The following is a 24,584-nucleotide window of genomic DNA, read 5'->3' on the forward strand; positions in this document are numbered from 1 at the left end:
ATCAACATCCTTTTGAATTCTGTTCTTGTCTTCAATGAATCCCTACCTAGCTTTGTAACTTGATAAGGATTTTTTCCATGCCATCATTGAAATCATTATGAGAGTCATCAATGTGTGCCACAAAAGGCTATTTTTCAGGATGCGTGTGTCAAGATTTAAGTCCAGATTTCTTTCCAATACAAGAGATCTCATATACTGTTCACACCATGGCTCACCAAAGGCCAATGAGAACCAACAAGATGTGAGCATCTTGTGCCACCGCATAGGTGAAAGCTGCAGTAGAATATGGTCAAGATGGCAAAAGTTATTAATGAGATACACCTAAGAGCAGCTGCAGCGGTTTGATTTAGCCCAAGACTATTGTAAAGGCAATATTACAACTCTCTTCTCCCCCTGCTGAGTTAATTGAAACCACTTTTACACTTTGAACTCAGGCCCCTTCTACATTGCCATATACAATCCAGATTATCTTCTTTGAACTGGATTATATGACAGTGTAGACTCATATAATCCAGTTCAAAGCAGATGATGTGGATTATATGATTTGATAATCTGGATTATATGGCAATGTAGAAGGGGCCTCAGTTCGCAACAATTTAAGGAAGCTGTGGACAAAGTGAGAGGGGGCAAGAAATCACTGAAAAGGGAATGATAAAGAATTAATGCCAAATAGAGACAGTGGGAAGTATGTGCCTCTTGTGTTCCTCAGCAATTGGTATTAAGAAACTTGTTGCAAATGATACTAGATATAATGTATAGTCATTGTGAACAGTAATCATTCTCAATCGTATACTGACATGCATAGTGCTCTATACTATTGTATAATATTAGATATATTGTCAGCATTGCAGCAGCAACATGATCTTAAAGTACAAGCATGCTTGTTTATAAACCTTATAATTTCAGCCAAGTGTTTATTTAGAACTGCAAGTTCCCTTTTACTCCAGCACTTCCTGCCATGTGATAGTTGTGGTTACGAATCTGATGAGATTACCTCAAGGCTACATGTGTTTCTCTGAAACAACATACTCGGGTTTCAAATCTTATGCAAGACATGTACAGTATGTTTCTCTGAAATCACTGAGCAAGCAACTATGGGGTTATGATGACATAGTCATGTGCTATAAATTGCAGAGGTTATATCATTGAGATTAGGACAGGGGAACAGATGCTCCACAAATCCAGTCATTCAAGCAAAGTCCTCTGGTTCCCAGTCCCCTTTAGCATTAAAAAAATAATTATAATGTGGCAATGGATTGTGCTTGGTTTTTACATATAATGAAAAGCAAAGGCTTAGCTCCAAAGCATCACTTCCGAATAGAGTCATTTTGCCAGTTCTCAAGTAGCCCTCAATGAAGGCCAAGGTGGATGAAGATTTCTCCATCCCATGTAGATATGTCTTAGACTAAATTCTAGCCAATTTATTTTCGTATCAGAAGCAACTTGAGAAACTGCAAGTCGCTTCTGGTGTGAGAGATTGACTATCTGCCCAGGGGACGCCCAGATGTTTGATGTTTTACCCTCCTTTTGAGAGGCTTCTCTCATGTCCTTGCATGGGGAGCTGGAGCTGACAGAGGGAGCTCACCTGCTCTCCCTGGATTCAAACCACCGAGCTGTCAGTCAGTAGTCCTGCTGGCACAAGGGTTTAATCCATTGCACCACCAGGGCTTCGAATTCTAGCCAATGAAAGAGAGAGAGAGAGTTTTGAAGTTACATCCATGATTTGGATCTTATTCTGCCTACATCACCATGTGGCTTCAACAGATTACCCTTGAGGGGATGTGGCCCTTGATGGGAAAAGAAAAAATGTTCCCATCTTGTCTTGGACACACTCAAACTTCATTGGAGTGAGTCCTTTTGTGGAGGGCACTACAAAGCAATTTGCAGCCCCTCTTCCTTTGGAGGTAGGTGTGGGTGCCATAGAAAAATAACTCAAGGGAATAATTTAATCCCGTGATGGCGAATCTATGACACGCATGTCAGCACTGACACACATAGCCATTTTCAATGACACGCGACCATATGTGGCCACATACAGAGAAGTATGGGGCTGCATAGAGAGAAGGACGTTTCATCCTCGGCTCCTGCACAGTCAGGTGCAGTAGCCGAGAATAAAACATTTGCTGTAGTGTAGACACTCTGTGCCGGAGGTCTGTAGGCCAAAACAACAGAACTCCGGCATGGAGTGTCTAGGTCTGGGACTTCCGGTTAGGCCATTAGGGGATCTTTGACCTCACTTCTGGCCGGCGGAGCAGGGAACAGCGGAATGGCAACGGGGAGCCATGTCTGGGGGCCTTGTGATTGCATTACCAGCAACCACATAACCACAGCAACCATCATCCAATCTACTGTTCTAGGGTGTCGTGGATTTCTAATTGACCATCATTACTTAGATAAGTGAGGGGCAGACTGGGAGAGGCGAGGGCCTATGCTATGGGTGTTGTTTCCCACCGTTAGAAATATAGTAGAGTCTCGCTTATCCAACATAAACGGCTGGCAGAACATTGGATAAGCAAAAATGTTGGATAATAAGGAGAGATTAAGGAAAAGCCTATTAAACATCAAATTATGTTAAGATTTTACAAATTTACGAATTTAAGATTTTACAAATTTACGAATTTAGCACCAAAATATTGCAATGTATTGAAAACATTGACTACTAAAAGGCAGACTGAGTTGGATAATCCAGAATGTTGGATAAGCAAGACTCTACTGTAGTGAAGTGACACACCACCCAAGTTATGCTCAGTTTTTTGGCAAATTTTGACACACTAAGCTCAAAAGGTTGCCCATCACTGATTTAATCGTTTGTTAGGCAATGGAAGCAAGAACCTATCTGACAGTGTAATCATATATATGTTTACTTGGAAGTCTGTTCTATCGTGCCCAAGCACCTGAATGCCAGCTTCTTAACATTCCAGCTCTCAAAATCCAACATGGAACACCTTTTTCTTAAGTGTTCACTTTTGCTGACAAGTTTCTAGAGGGTAAATACCAGCATGTTATGTAATTCCAGGGAGGCACAAGTGTAAATGATATCTGAGGGTACCTGAGGACTGAGTGAAAGCCAGCCAAAGCCAGATTCTAAGGGCAACACACTGCTGGTTCTGTGTGCTATTTGGATGTGAAGTGTGAACAGGAAGGACTTTGCACATGTCAGCACGATCATGTTGCCAATAATAAGCTTTAGCAATGAAGAGGGTGGAATGTCTTTTTGTGAATGCCATTGGCCACATATAAATTGCCTTTGGAAACAACCATTAAAGTAATGTTGCTGCCACAGATTTGCAGGCTAGTTACGGATCTGTTGAAGCTCCCGGTGGCACAGTAGGTTAAACCACTGAGCTGCTGAACTTGCTGACTGAAAGGTTGACAGTTTGAATCCCTGGAGCGGGCTGAGCTCCCCGTTAGCCTCAGCTTATGATAACCTAGCAAACATGCAAATGTGAATAGAGCAATAGGTGCCGCTCCAGCAGGAAGGTAACAGTGCTCCATGCAGTCAGGCTGGCCACATGACCTCGGAGGCATCTATGGACAACGCCAGCAGTTCAGCTTAGAAATGGAGATGAGCACCAACCCCCAGAGTCAGACACGACTAGACTTAATGAAGGGGAAATCCTTTACCTTAGCCTACAGGTCTGTAATTGCTTTGTACTTGGTAAGGCATGTTGCAACTGTAAACTACATAAATGCCACTCAGTCCATCTTAAGATTGAGCAGCTGGATTGGACAAAGAAGAGCTGTTCGGTTTTCCAACGAGATGCAAGGAGGGGAGTATTTCCACCCTCCTCCCGCCAGCAAGTTAGGCTGTGGCAATCAGAAGCAGGACCTCTACCTATTGCAAGTCTCACTCACTGTTGGGAGGGGAGCAGAAATGTCATCCTCCTTACACCTAGATGGGATCTCTTTTTTGGGACCTCCTTCCTGTGCTTGATTCAATTGGCACCTCTTAAGGTGGGTTGGCAAAGGTGAGCAAGGAGATATTACTTAGCTACAAAGATGTCACTTATACATAGATGTTCTTAGTTACACAGGTGTAATTAAATATTTGCCAACACAGTCAATCTTCCATATCTATGATTCAGCATCCACACCTTTATTTTTAAATCTAAAAGACAAACCTTGATTTTCCATCTATATACTTAAAAGTCAAAGTACGTATGTATGTATGTCTGCTTGTCTGTCTATATCTCTAAGACTGTTGGTCCTTTGTGATGTCACAGGATTAGCTGTTGCTATGTGAAGGATTGGCTGTGATGTCACTGGGAAAGAAATGTGTCATATATATAGTAAAGATTTTCCCCTGAGAGTAAATCCAGTTGTGTCCAACTCTGGGGGTTGGTTCTTATCTCAATTTCTAAGACGAAGAGCTGGTATTGTCCGTAAACACCTCTAAGGTCATGTGGCTGGCATGACTGCATGGGGCACTGTTACCTTACTGCCTTGAGAAGTACCTATTGATGTACTCACATTTGCATGTTTTTTTGAACTGCTAGGTTGGCAGAAGCTGGGGCTAACAGCAGGAGCTCACCCCGCTTCCCAGGTTCGAACCGCCGACCTTTCGATCAGCAAGTTCAGCAGCTTAGTGCTTTAACCACCTGCGCTACTATATATATGGGGACGGGGAGGAAAGTACTACAAGGAAAAGGGAAAAGGTATGCCTGGTGGAAAGAAAGAGAAAGAAGGGAACAAAGCAGGAGGACAGCAGCCCCTCGACACCTAGGTAACTCCAAGTATATATGCTAGTTTTATATCCAAAACATTTTGTTATGTTATGATATATAATACGACTTAAACATCTACATATTTTAGTATCCACAGGAGATCCTGGAATCAAACCCTAACAGATACCAAGGGCCCACTTAGTTATATAAACATAATGAGTCTTAGCTATGCAGGCACAACTAAGTAGCCATTGTACAATATTGGCAAATATTGTTTAATACTGGGTTGCTGTATGTCTTTCGGGCTGTGTGGCCATGTTCCAGAAGCATGGCCACACAGCCCGAAAGACATACAACAACCCTGTGATCCCGGCCATGAAAGCCTTCGACAACACATTGTTTAATACTACTGTTTTTTTTTACTTGCCTTTCAAACATCTGCATTACTTAATGTTTTAACTATATTTGATTTATATTGATTTTAATTTACAGTGTGATCCACCTTGAGACTCATGCTGGGAGAGAGGCAAGATATAAACTAAATAAATGCATACATGAATCAAGATCATCCTGCTGAATTTTTTAAAACTCTGTTGATATTTGAAAACCAATATATTTCCCAACAAAATAAATCATGCAATACCTCTTCTTGGGTCAGAGGCCTCTGCCTGAGCTTGCCCTCGCCACTTCTGATGACGTGCCCTCTTTTCATATCTTCCCTCGAACTGTAAAGTTCTGGGAATTCGACTGATTTCTTCCGGTTGCTCAGAAGATGGGCAAGTTGATCCATCTTGTTGTATTGCCTTTTCACATAAAATTTGTGACTCCTTTCAGGATTGTTGTTCTCGCTGTGTTTGTGACCCAGGTCATCCATTAGTTGTTTCTTCTCCCACAAATCATAGTCGTTGTACTCGGGGACGAAGTCTCGCTCGTTCATTTGGGATCTGGGCTCTTCTTCTTCACTCTCCAGAAAAGGATTTTCAATGTCAGCCTTCTTCTCAGCATGTCTGTTCTTCCACCTGAACTGCTGATAGTAAGGGATATATGGGGCTACAGCTCTTTTCACGTTTTCTACAAGATAGTGGCTCCTTGGGTAGCCCTCTTCAAGCAGAAGTGTCCTCTTACTGGCAACATGGTTTCCTCTCTCGTTGTGGTGCCTTTCTTCTAGCTCTTCCTCAAGGACAGAAGGATAATGGCGTTTTTCTTCCTTCTCTCCTTCTTCCGGGATGTGGAATCTCTGCTCTTTATCCTCCTTCTCCATAGTCTGCAGCTTTGGCAACTCCTCCAGCTGTAACTGCAGACGTTCTTTGTCATGTTGATGCCTCTTCTCATCTCTGCCATGTTCCTTGGCTACATCTTCCTCACCAGGCTTGCTGTGAGGGGTCCGTTCCTCAAAGTGGTGTCTCAGCTCCTTTTGTAATTCCTCTCGGAGTCTCTTCCTCTCAAGATCATGCTTTTTCTCTTCATTTCTCCAACTGTGGTGCCCCATAGCTTCCTCTTCACTGTCTTCTCTACTGGGCTGCCATTTATCTGGATGCTCTTTGTTCTTGCTCTTTCCTCCCATTTCTTCAGAGCCATGCATTTCAACTGAGTTTCTTTTATCTTCAGAATGATGTCTTGCTTCATAATAATGTTTGGGGAAGTGGCCTCTTTTATCCCAGAATTCATGTTCTTCCTCACTTGACTCTTCAGGTGACTCCTTCTTCTCATCATGATGCCATCTCTTATATTCTGAGGAGTTGCCCAACCTTGGTTTCCTATAGTAATATCTTGGTTTATGTCCTCGTTTGTCTGTATCCACATCTTCTCTCTCAGAAGAGTCTTCAAATTCTCGATGAAAACTATGGTGATACTTTTCACTGCTCTCCTCCTCTTCCTCTTCCTCCTCCTCCTCAGCATCTTCCTCTTCCTTGCTATCTTCATTTTCCCTTTCTTGGCTATGCACAATTTCCTCCCGTTGGCCTCCAGAGCGTTTGTAGTCATCCTCGGTCACTTTTCCTGGGGGAGGAAGGATATTTTTATCCTGAAGCTCACGTTCCAGGTCTTCACTGTGTTTCTTTGTTTGGCTTTCTTTTTCACTGTGGAAGTTTCTTTTATAGCTGCCATCCTCCTCAGTTCTTTTATCCTCGTTCTCCTTGATTTCTCCTTTATGGGCTTCATCAACAGAGTAAGAATCTTCTTCTGCATTGTCATTTCCATTATGCTGTTTTTCCTCTGGATGCCACTTCTCACCCACTTCGGCCTGCCTTTTAAACTCTTCTTCATTTAGGCCTTGTCCTTCCTTCACAGGCTGTTCTTGTGGTTTCTGCATTGTGTTGGGCTCCAAATCTCGGGCCCCATCTTGCTCTTCTTCCTTTTGTCGGTTGCCTTAGAAACAAAACAAAAACATTGGTTTTGTTATGAGTATGCCATTGTTCCTTCCTTCTACCTGAAGCATCTTCTGTCAATCCTATTTAATTTTATGCCTATTCTTTTCTGTCCATCTGAGAGGATGAGGACTCAGGAACAGAGGAGGATCAATATGTGTAGATCATTTTCTCTACTGATATGTAACTGTTTTACCATCATGATATCATGGTTGCCTAATAATGGGAGGGGTATGCTGTCCAACCTTTCAGACATAAAAACCAGGCCATGTGTGGCCAAGCAACATCAGGGTGCAACCAGGAAAGCTAAAGTTATGAATGACAAAGCTAGGAGGGGCTGCAACAGTTTGCTTTTGCTTAAGGGCCCTTCTACACAGCAATATAACCCAGAATATGAAGGCACATAATCCACAATATCTGCTTTGAACTGGGTTATTTGAGTCCACACTGCCGTATAATCCAGTTCAATGTGGATTTTATATAGCTGTGTGGAAGGGGCCTAGTCTGCTAGGGAATCCTCCTCACTGTCCCGCTCCTCCTTGCTGAGCTGAACAAACTGTTTCCATACTTCGACTCTGTTTAGAGCCTCTGAAGTAAGCTGCGATCAAAGGGGGAAAGTGAATATAGGGGAGAGGAACAGGGACATTTAAACAGCAGCTAAAAGGTAGGATGACAGACGATTAATAGATAACTAGAAGCTATGGACAGGATGAGTATGTCCCACTTTAACTATGACAAAGAAAGCAGGACCCTCAACAACTCTGCAGAGGAGCCATCTGAACCCAAATATTAACTCAATTGTCATTTAGAAGCAGGGTTTGCTTCAGGCCACAGCAAAGGAGTAAAACGGACATAGCCATTTTTTTAATCAAATGCAACACCTTCAGCATTTACCCATTCTTTTTCCTGGTTTCATTCTATCTCTTTTTAAGTTTTTTTTTTCAGGTGCAAAATAAAGGTAAACATGTTTCCAGTCAACAAACTTGCCTTGAAGCAAAGGCAAAGCACCTCTCAGCAAAAGGGCTGGGCTCAATTTTAGAGATTTCCTTAGGGGCAGCTTTCAGGGCAGGGGAAGCAGAAGGTTAGCACCAACACTAGTATATTATACTTTAAAGTCTAATAGTGCCAGTTCAACGTTTTAGAATCATCTATACAAAATTGACTTCAGCCGTGATGCCATAGGTAAGGAAGCATGGCCATCGGAGGCCAGATTTCACCTTCATAAGACCCTTTGAAATGCACAGTCATAAATACCCTGCAAGTAGACCTTTGAAGGTGTTGGTTTCCTTCTTTTCAGACTCTGTACATTTCCAATTTTTGTTTCTGATCCTCTCCTAATCTCCACTTCTGCTTTGCTTGAAAGATGGTGAGTTAAAAATGAACACTTAACCTAATCTTTTCATTAGTTAGTTAGGATGTACAAACTTTTAAGTATTTAAAGTATTAAGCATTTAAGTATTTTTCTCATTTTTAAGAGAATAGATTTTATTTGTAATGTTTTGATGGAGTTAGGAAATGTAATGAGGTAGAAATATTACAGGGTTATTTTTATATTTCATGCTTTTGATTTGCTTTCTATATTAGTGCCTGTGTGTTGGGATTTTTTTTTTTTTGGCTTTTTGTATTTTTAAGTTGTTGGATTTAAGTTACACTTAAAAAGGTAAGTTTGTAACCTGAAACTGCATGTTTTGTTTGTTTTTGAGGTCAACAAGGGAACTCAGGAAAGCAATGTAGAAAAATAGAAACATGCTTTGTCTGCTTAACGAAAGCTAATTCCTAACAGTTTTTAGATTTCATACTTTTCCCAAAAAAGGGAGCTAAGATTGTTGGAAACTCTAATTCTTAACATGCAGAATGGATATGATTGTTTCATATTGTCCCGTATTCCAAAGAAAATCCTCCATACATAGCACAACTTACATTTGTGTATTTCAATAACAGGACATATTCATTGTATGAAGATACTTTTATACTGAGCTCTTTCTTAATGTGTTTGCCCTTAGTTTGTCCACAATGGTTCTCCTGCCATCCCAATGCAAACTCACTACTCTTGATTACAACTCCTCTGTTGCAACAATTCCATTGGCTGCCAACACGTTTTTGGGCACAATTCAAAGTGCTGGTTTTGACCTACAAATTCCTATATGGCTCCAGTTCCAGTTATCTGAAGGACTGCATCTCTTTCTATGAACCTGGTAGACCTCTACGATCCAATGTCCAATCTCTCTGTCCCCCCACCCACTCAAGCACATTAATTCTATAGTGTAGATCATGGGTCCTCAAACTAAGGCCTGCAGGCTGGATGCAGCCTTCCAAGGTCATTTCCCCGCCCTAAACTTTAGGTTGTTGCCCTAAGTCTGAAATGACTTGAAAGGCACACAACAATGCTAATTAACCAGATTATCTTATTGGCAAAAACTGGGTCCACACTTCCTATTGAAAGACTGATAAGTTTATGTTGATTAAAATTGTTCTTGATTTTAAATATTGCATTGTTCTTTCAAAAAATTTTTGCATTACAAATAAAATATGAGCAGTGTGCATAGGAATTCATTCATTTTTTTCAGTCTATAGTCCAGCCGCCTAATAGTCTCGTGGGGCAGTTAAACAGGCCCTCATCTTAAAAAGTCTGAGGACCCCCTGGTGTAGAGTGAGCCTTTGTCAGGTTCCCTTAAAGATAGCACACTTAAGTAGAGAGTCACACTTACTGTTTTTCAGAAATTCCTTGCACAAAGGATTGATGGGTGGAGCATCGGCCTTTGAGAGAACATTCAAAAGAACTTCTACAATGCACCGCGTTACCTAGAGCAAAGGCAATAATGAGAACTCAGAATGTTTCTGCTCTTCATTTTAAAATTCTACCATATCCGGTGGAAGTTTTCAAAGATGGTTAAATTATACTCAGATCAATAAAGTAATTTTTGAAAATGACTTCAGCAAACGCAACACAGATGACGACAGCAATAGTACACTGGCAACAATGAGTTCTAAAGAGCTATCCAAGGTGCTGAACCCTATCAATGTGTCTCAATGTTATCAGGCTGCATTGAAATCAGTGTCACTTAATGTTATGAGGCTGCATTACATTGAGGGCAGAAACACAGCCTATGTAACAGAGTCTCGCACCCTTCTGGGGCAATATTGGATCTCAGCCCCAAATCTGCTGCCTGAGGCAGTAATCTCACATTGATTAACCATTGGGGCCATCCTGGACACAGCTGTATGTCGACAGCTGTATGTCAACAGATGCAAGTGATTACCTATAAAGTTCTATATGCTTAGGGTCCAACCTATCTTTGAGACCACATTTCCTTCTATGACTCAATGCGGGCATTAAGATCTGCTGGGAGGCTCTTCTCTTGGTCCCACCACCGTATCAAGTATGATCAGTGGGGACGAGAGGGAGGGGCTGCTCGGTGGTGGCTCCCCAGCTCTGAAATACGCTCCCTAAAGAAATTAGGTTAGCCCCCACTCTTCAGGCCTTTAGGGTGAGTTTAAAAACAGTTCTTCAGACAGGCCTTTGATCTTATGTAATCTATGGTCAGCTTGATGAACCACAGATTTTACTGCTCCGCACTTTGATAGTTACGGCAGATAGCCCTTTTATACCCAAGTTCTACCAATAATTTTATACTTTTATGATTTTATTAGTGGGATTTTATATGCACTGTTGTTTATATTTATGTCATTGTATTTATACTTGTGTATTGTTGTTTATATTCAGCACTTGGAGTGCTTCGGTGCGCCGCCCTGAGTGTCTTTGGGGATATGGTGGCGGAGTACAAATTAAGATTTTTTAAATTATTTTTATTATTATTTGAAACACAACAAGATGAGTCCACAGAAGACACTCTGCTGGCTGTTGTATTGGATCACACATCGGACACTTCTCAAGTGTCTAGGACTGTGTGATGTATTGGCGAATAATGCATGCAGATCCCAGTAAGGTGGCCTTCTGCAGCTGGCAGGTGGTAATTTTGTTGTTGTTGTTGTTATTATTATTATTATTATTATTATTATTATTATTATTATTATTATTAAGTTCATGTATGTCAACAGATGAGCATCTCTTACTAAGAGGCAAAGATTTTTCCAACATTCTTAAACTGCACAGGAAATGGTATTGTTTCTTGTACAACCATTATTTGCCTTCCATTTTGCAGTCAGGCTAGACCAAAGATCATAGAGTGCAGTACAACACAGTTTCACTTACCCATGCTCCACAATACTTTTCTCCCGAAAGCATTTGTGGGCCTCTGTAGGACCTCCAGGGGACTTGTATAGTATACTTACTACCCAAGTCTAGTCAAAATATAGGGCCCACTACTATCCACAGTTGGGATGGGTGTCTTCAAACATATTCCCCCACAGATACAGGGGTCATACTGCATTTGCAACTCGAAAATGTAGAATCATAGAATCATAGAATAGTAGAGTTGGAAGAGACCACATGGGCCATCTAGTCCAACCCCCTGCTAAGAAGCAGGAAATCGCATTCAAAGCACCCTTTTTGGTCTAATGCTAAGGTCCCAGAATCCCTCAGCTGGCTGAGGATGGTAGTTCCCAAAAGAGAGCTCATGAGAGCTGCCATTTCACTCAGTAAGGCTGACACTTCTGAAAATTTGCAACCAAGGCGCTGCCCATCACTGGAATAAAAAGAGGGGGGTGAACCACCTGTGTGTTAAGAAGCCACAGGTGTTCACTGGAGTATCTTTGATAAGCTGCGGGAAGAAATGTAATTTATTTCACCCAAATATTCTTTTAGGGAATGTAATAGCAGGGTTTTCAAATATGCAGTACATATATATACTAGAGTATATCTCTGGTAGTAGAGAGCCCCTGGTGGTCCAGCGGATCAAACCGCTGAGCTGCTGAACTTGCTGACCGAAAGGTTGGCAGTTCAAATACTGGGAGCAGGGTGAGTTCCTAGCTTCTGCCAACCTAGCAGTTCGAAAACATGCAAATGTGAGTAGATCAATAGGTACAGCTCCGGCGGGAAGGTAACAGCACTCCATGCAGTCATGCTGGCCACATGACCTTGGAGACATCTTGGATAATGCCAGCTCTTTGGCTTAGAAATAGAGGTGAGCACCAACCCCCAGAGTCGGACACGACTAGACTTAATGTCAGGGAAAACCTTTACCTTTATCTCTAGTATTGCCCACCTATTATAGAGGCCTACTTTCTCCCTTCTGCAGCTTTGAGAAGGTTTACCTCACAATGTCTCCATAGCAACACTCTGGCAATAGTGGGCTCTTTATGGCTCTTTCTTTCATTCTCCCACTTCCCTAATCCACCTTTGTCCACTCTCTTCCTTTCTTTCCTTCCTTCTTCCCTTGCTTTTCCTCATACACCTTCCTTCTTCCTCTTCTCTCTCTCTCTCTCTCTCTCTCTCTCTCTCTCTCTCTCTCTCTCTTTCCTTCTTTCCTTTCTCATCCTTCCTTTAGCTTCCCTTTTTTCTGTTTTTTCCTTCCCACCCCTTTTACCTTTCCCCTTTCTCTCCCTTTCCTCCTTTCTTGTTTTTTCTTTCTCCCCCACTCTTCCTTCTCCCTGTTTTTCTCTTCCCTCCTTTCTTTCTTTTTCTTCTTTTTCTCTTTTGTTCTGTTTTTCCTTTTTCCTCCCTTCCCTTCATATACATGTCACCTAGCCACAGCCAATCTGCTTCACTCCCTTTGTTTTTCAGTCACATTACAGAAGCCATTTCCCCTAGCCAATTTGCTTCCTTCTTTTCTTTCCCTCTGCTCAGGGCCCAAAAGGGGTGCTTTTTAGTTCAAACTCTCAATAATTTTAACTTGGATGACAAGGGGTATGTGTCCTAAGTTTGGTCCAGATCCATCATGGCATGTAAGGGTCTTTGTGGTACAAACCTACATACAGTTTTTGATTATACATACATACATACACACACACATATATATACATACACAGACACACACACTTACCATTTCTTCAACACGATCATCTTTTTCTACTGGTGCTGAATGAACACCTTGAAAGTAAAAAAAAAAATCCAGGGGTCAAGCAACTGGAAAATTATTTACTGCATTTATACCCTGCCCTTCTCACCCCGAAAGGTATTCAGAGTGGCCGCATAAAATTCAATGCTGCATAAACAGACATAAAAATAAAATAAACATATATATATTAAAAACCATAAAATTAAAAATATCTAAATATTGAAACCAATTATTAAAACCATACAATCCAAAATCATAATCCAGGAGTCCTTCCAGGCATAATTGCATGTATTTCGTATCACTTATTGTCCGAAGGCTTGGTCCCACAGCCACAGTTTTAGTTTCTTTCTAAAGGTCAGGAGGGAGGGGGCTGATCTAATGTCACTGGGGAGGAAGTTCCACAGGTAGATAGTCCTCTCTCTCATCCCCACCAACCGCTCCTGCAAAGGAGATGGGATCGAGAGCAGGGCCTCCCCAGAAGATCTTAACCTTCGAGATGGTTCATAGAAGAAGATACGTTCGGACAGGTAATAATAATAATAATAATAATAATAATAATAATAATAACTTTATTTTTATACCCCGCCACCATCTCCCCGCAGGGACTCGGGGCGGCTTATATGGGGCTAAGCCCAAACATAACAGACATAGTAAAACACATCAAATAAAACCAGTGAATAAAAACATATCAATAAAACAGGGATAGAATAAAAACATGGAAAATGCATAAAAATAACTGGTCCATAAAGTGCATATATTAAGCAATGAAGTCAAGAAAGGTACCCAAGAATATTATCACAGATAAGGGACTAAGAATGAGATAAACATGGGAACTATTCCAATTGAAGGAATAGAATAAATTGCAACAGGTATATACCACCAGGACAAGTCTTACAGGGGCGAAACTCATTCACCAAAGGCTTGTTGGAAGAACCACGTTTTTAAGGTCTTCCTAAAAATTAAAAGGCTGGGGGCTTGCCTAATATCTCTAGGGAGTGAGTTCCAGAGCAGGGGGCCACCATGGAAAAGGCCCTCTCCCTTGTCCCCACCAACCGCGATTGTGAAGGTGGTGGGAGCAAGAGGAGGGCCTCCCCCGATGAACGAAGAGACCGCGTAGGTTCATAGGGGGAAATGCAGTCATGAAATTAGGTTGGTCCCGAACCATTTAGGGCTTTGTAGGTAACAACCAGCACCTTGAATTGGGCTCGGAAGATAAACGGCAGGCAATAGAGCTCCTTAAACAGGGGGGGTAGACCACGCCCTGTAATTTGCTCCCATTATTAATCTGGCTGTCAAGCGCTGGACCAGTTGTAGTTTTGGGGCCATCTTCAGGGGCAGCCCCACGTAGAGTACATTGCAATAGTCCAATCTGGAGGTAACCAAGGCATGGACCACCATGGCCAGATCTGACTTCATGAGGTATGGTCGCAGCTGGCGCATGAGTCTTCGTTGTGCAAAGGCCCTCCCAGCCACCGCCAACACCTGAGCATCAAGCATCAGCGCCGAGTCCAGGAGGACTCCTAAGCTGTGGACCTGCACCTTCAAGGGGAGTGTGACCCCGTCGAGCACAGGTTGCCACCCAATACTCCGATCAGATGTACGACTGACCTGGAGGACCTCTGTCTTGTCAGGATTAAGCTTCAGCTTGTTCGCCCTCATCCAGGCCAACACAGTGGCCAGGCACTGGTCCAGTATCCGAGGGGCTTCCTTGGATTTCGGTGGAAAAGAGTAGTAGAGTTGGATGTCATCTCTGTAGAGGTAAGCTGGGCCATAATTGTTTAGGGCTTTATAGGCTAAAGCCAGCACTTTGAATTGTGCTCGGTAGCAGACTGGCAGCCAATGGGAGCTGGCATAACAGAGGGGTTGTGTGCTCCCTGTACACCGCTCCGGTAAGCAACCTGGCTGCTGCCCGTTGGACCAATTTAAGCTTCTGAATAGTCTTCAAAGGCAACCCCACGTAGAGCAAGTTGCAGTAGTCTGGGATATAACATGACCAAGTCTGGCTTCTCAAGGTAAGGATGCAACTGGCACACAAGTTTTAATTGGGCAAAGGCTCCCCTAGCCACCGCTGAGACCTGGGGTTCCAGGCTCAACGATGAGTCTAGGATCACCCCCAGACTGCGCACCTGTGCCTTCAGTGGGAGTATGACCCCATCCAGCACAGGCTGTAACCCTATACCCTGTCCAGCCTTACGACTGACCAGGAGGACCTCTGTCTCGTCTGGATTCAATTTCAATTTGTTGGCCCTCATCCAGTCCGACACAGCAGCTAAGCACCGGTTCAGGACCTGGACAGCCTCCTTAGTGACAGGTGGAAAGGAGTGACAGAGCTGGACATCATCTGCATAGAGATGACACCGCACCCCGAAACTCCTGATGATTTATCCCAGCGGCTTCATGTAGATGTTAAACAACAAGGGGGACAATACAGACCCCTGCGGGACCCCACAAAACAAAGGTTGTGGGGCCAAGCAGGTGTCCCCCAATGACACCATCTGGGACCGACCCTCCAGGAATGAGTGGAGCCACTGCAGAACAGTACCTCCAAGAGCCATCCCCGAAAGGTGTCCCAGAAGGATACCGTGATTGACGGTATCGAAGGCTGCTGTGAGGTTCAGCAGAACCAGCAGGGACACACTTGTGTGTCCCTGTCCAGCTCCCGGCGTAGATCATCCACTAAGGCGACCAAGGCTGTCTCAGTACCATGTCTCGGCCTAAAACCAGACTGTGCCGGAGCTAGAAAATCAGTGTCAACCAAGAATCCCTGGAGTTGCGAGGCAACCACACGTTCCATAACCTTGCCCAAATAGGGGAGATTGGAGATAGGCCGAAAGTTTCCGAATTGAGTGGGGTCCAGTGATGGCTCTTTCAACAGCGGTTTGATCACAGTCGTCTTTAGGCTCACTGGAAAAATGCCTTCTCGAAGGGAGGCATTCACCACCACCTTCACCCACTCGGCCAAACCCCCTCTGGCTTCTCTCACCAGCCAGGATGGGCAGGGGTCTAGGATGCATGTGGTTGGACTTGCTTCTCCAAGGATCTTGTCCACATCCTCGAGCTCAACCAATTGAAATCAGTCCATCAAAACTGGACAAGCAGATGTTCTTGCTATATCCTCATAGACTGCCGTTAATATGGCGTCAAAGTCAGAACGGATCAAATGCTTCACAGCGGGCTGCCAAGTCGTCAGGGATCCCATCTGAAGAGACGGGATATAACAAACCTCTGACAACTCAGAACAGCTCCACCGGACAGTTCTTTGCGGACGCAATATTAGCTGCAAGGAAAACATTCTTTGCAGCATCTATTGCCACGGCATATGCCCTAAGATAGGAACATAGCCGTGTTCGGTTTGGCTCGCTCGGCTCTGAACGCCACACACGCTCTAGTCCCCTCTTCTTTCACTTCATCGCTGCCAGCTCCTCAGTGAACCAAGGAGATGGTTTAGCTTGGGTACTTGAGAGGGGACGTTCCGGAGCAATCGTGTCTATTGCCCTGGTCATCTCCCCATTCCAGAGAGAGACCAGAGCATCGACAGGATCACCAACCAAGGAGGCGGGAAACTCCCCAAGAGCCATCAGGAATCCTTCTGGATCCATAAGCCTCTTGGGGCGGACCATTTTAATAGGTCCTCCACCCCTGCAGAGGTTAGGGGGTGCAGTGAGACTAAACTTGATCAGGTGGTGATCGGTCCATGGCAACCGAGTGATGGTCAACTCCCCCACACCGCCACCTTCATCCCATCCTTGACAGAAAACCAGGTCCAGTGTGTGTCCAGCTCTGTGGGTAAGGCCTGTTACTAGTTGGGAAAGCCCCATGGTTGTCATGGAAGCCATGAAGTCCTGTGCTGTGCCCAAAAGGTTGGCCTCAGCATGGACATTGAAGTCCCCCAGCACTATCAGCTGTTGGGACTCCAACGCCAGGCCCAAGACCACCCCGGCTAGCTCAGGCAGGGAGACTGTAGTGCAGCGGGGTGGACGGTACACTAATAGAATCCCTAATCTGTCCCGGTCTCCCACCCTCAGGTGAACACATTCAAACATGGTAGACTGCAGGACGGGGCACCTGGTCAGGGGAATGGAATCCCTATAGACCACTGCAACCCCACCTCCCCTCCCTCCAGATCTCGGCTGGTGCTGTACGGAGTATCCTGGCAGGCAGAGCTGGGTAAGATTAATCTCTCCCAACTCATCTAGCCAGGTCTCCGTAATACATGCCAGGTCTGCATGTTCATCCAGGATTAAATTCTGGATGAATGATGTTTTCCCATCAAGTTTTTCATGAGACATGTTGTGTCTCCATACATTTCATCATTACAGTTTATTTATATGTCCATATCTATTATAAGGGGTTGGTTTAACCTCTGGTTTACTAGGAAAACTAAAATACTGTGTTGCACAATGATACATTTCTAAAAAGCATCACTAACATGAAATGTCTGGAAATGTCTGATCACACACTGATGTTGCTTAGCCAACATGTGTGCCATTTTTTACCTATGAAATGTTGGAGGAATTTGTGTATTTGTGTGTTTGTGGCTGTTTGGGTCCAGTCTGTTTAAAGCACGGCCTATTCTCTTTTAGTCAGCCCCTTAGCTATTTGTTTTTGTCTTTGTTTTCTTGGAAGACTCTACTATAGGATGTATACAAATCTCTTCATCCTCCTCAAATAAATTGATATCCAGCATGAAATCCACATAAAAGATTATAATCCTCCAACATAGGTGTTTTAAAAACATGATTAGTTTTGCTAATGGGTGTCACTGCTCCCTTCTTGGAACTAAGTCTTTTATTTTAAGGCTCCCTGGCTTCAGATAATAATTTTGAAAAATCATCGAAGCATGATCACCAGCTATCATTATGCTTTTTAGCATTCGCATTGTATGTGAATTATGACTGTAATTTCAAAAACGTGAGGGAGTGCTGTGGTGGAGATGAGAATACTTTTTCCCCATTTCCATAAATCAGGCTGGGGGACAGCTATATCACGCTCTCTCCCTCTGTGAAAATGCTCTGTCATCTGACTCACATTTTTCCTCCTTCCTTTCTTCCTTCCAGAAGAGGCTCTTTGCCTGACTCATTCAGCAACACAGTCAATCAGGACCCGGAATAGCATACGCAGCTGGCGGCACTGCTGTAAGCGAACTGTTTTGCCAACACAGTTTTTAAATAATGGATGAATAGCTCAAATATAGAGCTTTCCATCCAATGCTATGCTTGTCTGCAATGCAAAAGTTGTTGACACAACTGTGAGGGCTGCACTGCTTGGGGTCCCTCCAAGCTGAAATGGGGTTTTCAACTGAAAGTGAAGACAGAATATTCTGCACGGTTCCAACCTTCCAAAGAACAGTATTTAGTAAGCAATATTTATGTGATGAAGGAGGCAACGGTAGCATTAGAGAGGAATGGAAGCACACTTAATAAAACATCAGGACAACTCTCTCGAGGCTGAGATGTTCAGATTAAATTGTGAAGAACTCACTTTTGAGTAAATTAGTTTAGCTCCAAGATTATCAGCCATCCATCATCATGTTATGCCAAGCAATAGCATCCCACTACTAGACATTAGCAGCTATTTATTTATTTATTATTTATTTATTACATGCATTTATACCCCACCCTTCTCCCCGAGGGGACTCAGAGCGGCTTACATTCTGCCACAAGGGCCAGCAACAAATATACTATAAAACAACCAATTAAAACATGATAAAAAGTATACAAAAATTAAAATGCTGCAAGCTAAATCCCAATGGCAAAGTTTCTTACTTATATCCAATCATAGCATCTAGTAGCAGTTTTCAGAAACTATGGGGAGAAATGGGAGGGGAAGTTCTTGTGAACCAAAGAGTGCAAGAATTTACACACAGTCACACAAGCATGTACATTTCACCATAATTACATAATCGAACAAAGAAAAAAAAGCTTGATGTCTTTAGACAGTTATTTAGGGCACTGATTCAGAAAATTGCACTGGATAGACCACATCAGCTCTAGCTTTTTAGATATGGTTGTCATGGTCTTCTCTGGGTAAGCAGATAAAGACTGGTATATGGCATATGCTCTGTATCTCAAAAAATAATGCTGATAGGAGGAAACTAGAGCCATTTTTGGAATTAGCAGGTCAAATATACCCAGAAACAGGCCTAACATTTGTTTGTTGGCCGGTGCTATCTGTATTCTCTTGAGTCTAGGCTTTCTGTGTCCCACAGGAACCTCTACCACTTTTCTGCCATGATGGGATGGAGGCATGTCCAACATTAGAGGACGACAACACTTACAAGGAGAAAGACAAGTGGAGAACCAAAAGAGCTGAGACTGGCTGAGTGATAACACATTTCTCTTATTTGTTCTTCAGTGGTGATCATGATGCAAGGGACAGTTTGTCTCTACTTTTTAATGTGACCCTACAGCCCCCTAGAAGTACACATAGCTAGTAAACTAAAGAAGGCACGTACATGTTGCCAGATGGGCATGACATAACATTTGCAGGGTCCAAAGGTGGGGGGAGGCCTCACTTTCTTTCAATGGTTGCAAATAACAGACAAGTTTCATTCATTTGACAAGGGAACCACTCTTACATCAGTTCTTCTTGCCTACGGGACTTCCTTGGGAAACTCATACACACAATACATTATACTGTCGTGTGTATTTTTGTTTTTGCCAACCAAAACGCTTTTGCAAGCAAAAAAACAAAACAAAACCCTGGGTTGTACTTTTCAACTGATTCCACTTTCCAAGAGTGCTGCGTTCCCTAACCCATCAGATTAACAGGGGCTTACTGTACTTCATTAATCATCCATTAGATCCAATACGTGTTCTTTGATGCCCCAGACATTAAAGCTGGCTTATAGTACAAGCCGGAAGCCACTGATTTCATGTAAACATTACAATAATACTTTTAACAAAGAATCTATGGTGGGTGGGCTCTTCCTTACTGTACATATTCAAGGAGAAACTGAACAGTCTTCTGTCCTGCATATTCATGGCATTGGATTACCAGCATCAAGCAGCAGCTAGAATTGCAAGCTGACAAGGTATCTTTTAGCTCTGTAACAATTATGTTCTCAAAAAAGATGTGCCAAAAAGGAGACAGAACACCAGAGTGGGCATTTTCACAACCTGAAATGGCTATGAACATTAGCTTCAGACCATCCTGAGTCTAAAGTGAGACATTTATGACTTGAAGCCCTGGTCTCTTTTTTCATGGCAGTGATGGTGGGGAATAGGGTTATCGGTGACCCATATTGGGATTGCATTGCAGTTAGAAGACAGGTGCCACACCATTTTACTCTCTATTTCCCAATACACACTACCTATCCCAAAACTACTAACAGTGCTGTAGTCCCTGCCACACCAATATGTGCTGTTGCCTTTTTAGCTTTCCCGAAGGTGCTTTAAGATCCACTCAACAATCTACCATCTTTCATTAAGAATAATTGAATAATAGAGTTGGAAGAGACCACATGAGCCATCCAGTCCAGCCCTCTGCCATGCAGGAAAAGTACAATCAAAGTACCCCTGACAGATGGCCATCCAGCCTCTGTTTAAAAGCTTCCAAGGAAGAAGATTCCACCACACTCCAAATCAGTTCCATTGTCCAACATCTCTAACTGAATGCATCCAATTGTACAAATCTGCCCGAGCCCTGAGAATTTCAAGAGAGGCTCTTCTCTCAGTCCCACCTCCATCTCAAGCTTGGTTGATGGAACAGGCCATTCTTCTCTTTGGCTTCCCCTTGACTCTGGAACTCCCTGCTCGGGGAAGCCAGAATGGCCTCCTACCTGCTGTCCTTCTAACAGCAGGCTAAAACCCTTTTATTCAAGCAGGCTTTAAAGATGAAGGTGTTTAAGATCAACTAAGGGGTGCTGTGGTTTTTAACTTTGATTGTGTTTTTATGGCTTTTAACTGGGAATTTTTAAATACTGGTTATTTTTAATCCTGTTTTAATGTTCGTATATTTTAAAATTGTTATGCTGATGTTTTTATGTTTAGCTGCTTTGATTCCCCTTCAGGAAAGATAAAGCAAGGTATAAATAAATAAATAATCTTATGGTCAGGAAGTTCTTCCTAATGTTCAGGTGGAATCTCCTTTCCTGTAATTTGAACCCATTACTCCATTGAATCTTAGTTTCAAGGGCAACAGAAAACAAGCCTGCTCCCTCTTCCTTATGATATCTTTTCACATACCATATTTTATACATAACTATCATGTTTCCTATCAACCTTCTCTTCTGAAGGCTAAACATACCCAGCTCTTTAAACTGCTCCTCATAGGACATGGTCTCCAAATCTTTTATCATTTCAGTTGCTCTCCTCTGGACGCTTCCAGCTTGACAATATCGGACACAGTGTTCCAGGTAAAGTCTGATCAAAGCAGAATACAAAGGCACCACGACTTCCCTCAATCTAGACACTATACCCCTTTTGAAAATCCCATTGGCTTTTTTGGCTGCTGCATCACACTGTTGGCTTATGTTCGACTTGTTGTCCACAAAGACTCCAAGATCTTTCTCACATAGACTGTTGCCAAGCCAGGCACCACCCATTCTGCATTTTTGCATATATATTTTTTGCCTAAGTATAGTATCTTACATTTGTCTTTGTTGAAATTCATTTGGTTAGTTTTGGCCCAGCTCTCTAAATCTGTTAAGGACATTTTGAATTCTGATCCTGTCCTCTGGAGTATTAGCTATCCCTCCTAATTTGGTGTCATTTGCAAACTTGATAAGCATGCCCTCTAAACCTTCATTCAAGTCATTAATGAAGATGTTGAACAGCAATTGGCCCAGGACTGAATCCTGCAGTACTCCACTAGTCACTTCTTTCCAGGATTGGTAAAAGGTAAAAGATTTATATGATCTGATGAGAAACCATTGGTGAGCACCCTTTGGGTTCAGTCGCTTAACCAATTACAGATCTACCTAATAGTAGTATTGCCTAGCCCACATTTGACTAGTTTGCTTGCAGTAAGATCATGGGGGACTTTGTCAAAGGTCTTGCTGAAATCAAGATATGCTACATCCATAGCATTCCCTGCATCTACCAAGCCTGTAATTCTATCGAAAAGGAGATTAGTCTGGCATGACTTGTTTTTGAGAAATCCATGTTGACTTTCAGTAATCAAAGCATTCCTTTCTAATGATCTCATCATATGGGGCTAAAATTGAAGGCAAACCGAGCTAGCCCTGGTCACCCATGGAACCGGCCGGCTCCCATCAGACAATGTCATGCTGACTCAATAGATGAAGGAGGGTGGAACCGGTGTGTCATCGCTGCCACAGCAACACAGGAGGCTTCCCTTGTTGCCATTGACTTTAATGGGGGGAAGACGCGCACACCATACACGTACAACACTTCTCCCCCATGAGATCAGCTGCCGGAGGAGCCTGGCAAAGCGGGGTGTGGGGCAACAGCTTCCCCACGCATGGCAGCAAGGAGGAGCAATGTAGGCCACTTTCAGCAACTGTGTGAAGAGTTGGCTAGTAATTACAAACTGCCTTCTTAATTATCTGCTCCAGAATCTTTCCTGGTATTGATGTCAAGCTGACTTGATGGTTTAGTTTGGTTTTTGAGGAGGGAGAGGATGCAGTAGCTATTGGACGTGAGAGCAAAAACATCTAGATTCAGAGACTGTATCCCTTAGGAGGAACCCATTAGTGTATATAGAAAGAAAGCAAAGTTGCCTTTTGAGCTCCTGACCATCACAGCAACCCGGATGCTGAACTAAATACCTCTTGCTCTGATCTTGTGTTTTTGCCTTCGCTGACGTCTTGTGCCAAGGAGCTGCAGCAGAACTGGGAACCCAATGAAAATATTATGTCTTCTAGGCCATGGCTGAAACTAATTGTTTATTTGAGGCCAGAATGTCGGGAGGCTAGTTAAGGTACTGTCAGCTTTGTTTCATTCCTCCCTAGCATCAATTTAAACATTAAAAATGAACAGGGAAAGAAAGCTGCTGCAATCAGCCAACTGGCAAAGGACCGCTGAGAGCCATCTGCTGGTGTGGCCATCCTGGAGTGCAGTTAATTCTGACTGTACCTCTCCCCTCACGTGAACTCCGCATCCAAAATGTAGAGACGCTTGCATAATTGCCATGTGCCTGTTCTCTTTCCTAGGTGAAGCCTTTCTCCGCTAAGGTTGAGCAGGACAGGCCCACAACACAGAAAGTTATGACACCAGGGACACACAACTGTGGCCTTTCAGGTGGACTACATTAAAATCCCTGCATTAAACAGAAAAAACAGATGGACTACACCTGCTCTCACTCTGCACTAGTATATACTGGCTTGGACTGGTGGGAGTGGCAGGTCCCAAACATCTGGAGAAGGGCCACAAGGGCAAGCTTGCAGAAGTGGATCATCATAGCTTTTCTTGGGTGCATAGCTATGGGAACACCACTTCAAGCCTTTCCACTACAGTTTATGACCTCTCTCTTTGTGTCTCGAGACATGCATTTGACATGCATGTTTAGTGCATTGTCATAGCAGTTTCGCCTTGCATAGTTCAATCTACACATAGACGAAAGAAAGCTTCCCTCTCAGGGCAGAATCACATCTCTCAAGAAGAGTGGAGAACAGAACCTAATTTTTTGCTTCCCATAAATGACATCCCAGTTAATAGTATTCTGTATTTAATTGTAGAAAATGGGAAATTATGAGTAATCAGTTATATTAGCTATTTTGCGAAAACAAAACAAAACATAAAACATCGTTATATAAAATGATCTGCATGATTCATTGCCATGGTGTTTTTTTAAATAATCTAAATCAATAGCTTTCAGCAAATTGTTCCAGGCCAGGTCAGGAAACTAAATATCTCCAACAAACATTATATACGGTATGACTCTGATGTCCATGGGGACTCTTGAACTTACCATGGAAACAAGAAACCATGGCGAACCCTACTGAAATGGATTACTTCAGCTGGAAGTTACTATAGAGTCACTTTCTTTGCATTTTTGAACATATAAGCTATAAAGTGGTTTTTTAAAAAAAACAGAAGAATGGCAATCATATTTTTATCTTCCAATATCATTTGAATGAATAGAAGGTTCATAAAAGATTCAAAGAAACAAAAATAGGGACTATATTTTGATTGGAGCCCCTGATAGTGTAGCGGATTAAACTGCTGAGCTGCTGAACTTGCTGACCAAAAGGTCAGAGGTTCGAATCCAGGGAGCGGGGTGAGCTCCCGCTGTTAACCCCAGCTTCTGCGAACCTAGCAGTTCGAAAACATGCAAATTTGAGTAGATCAATAGATACCGCTCCGGCGGAAAGGTAATGGTGCTCCAGTCAGTCCTACTAGGAGGAGCAATATAACCTTGCATTGAGCAAGGGACGTTATTGTCTTAGTATCTATGTTTATGAAAAGAAAGAATTTTCATTACCTGCTCCAAAATGTTGGACTATCAGTATCTGTGCACATTTAGCACTTCAAGTTTGATACATTATAAATCAATGAATTGATGCACCTGTGGAAAATTAGCATATGGTCATCTAATTCTCTGGAAGGCCACATACAGTAGAGTCTCACTAATCCAAGCCTCACTTATCCAAGCTTCTGGATAATCCAAGCCATTTTTGTAGTCAATGTTTTCAA

At 42.9% G+C, this 24,584-nt stretch overlaps 1 protein-coding gene across 1 annotated transcript in view; it reads right to left on the reverse strand.

Annotated features, from left to right (window-relative positions):
• chgb (chromogranin B) overlaps window positions 1-24,584 on the reverse strand; it is a 31,582-nt gene that overhangs the window by 1,868 nt on the left and 5,130 nt on the right. Inside the window, exons 2-4 of the mRNA XM_062957901.1 lie at window positions 12,973-13,019; window positions 9,739-9,832; window positions 5,308-7,031 (exon numbers count right to left, since the gene is read on the reverse strand). Of these exons, the coding sequence (XP_062813971.1) occupies window positions 5,308-7,031; window positions 9,739-9,832; window positions 12,973-13,019 (1,865 nt within the window). The remainder of the gene's footprint in view (window positions 1-5,307; window positions 7,032-9,738; window positions 9,833-12,972; window positions 13,020-24,584) is intronic.

Source organism: Anolis carolinensis, chromosome 1, assembly GCF_035594765.1.
Source record: "Anolis carolinensis isolate JA03-04 chromosome 1, rAnoCar3.1.pri, whole genome shotgun sequence".
NCBI lineage: Eukaryota > Metazoa > Chordata > Lepidosauria > Squamata > Dactyloidae > Anolis > Anolis carolinensis.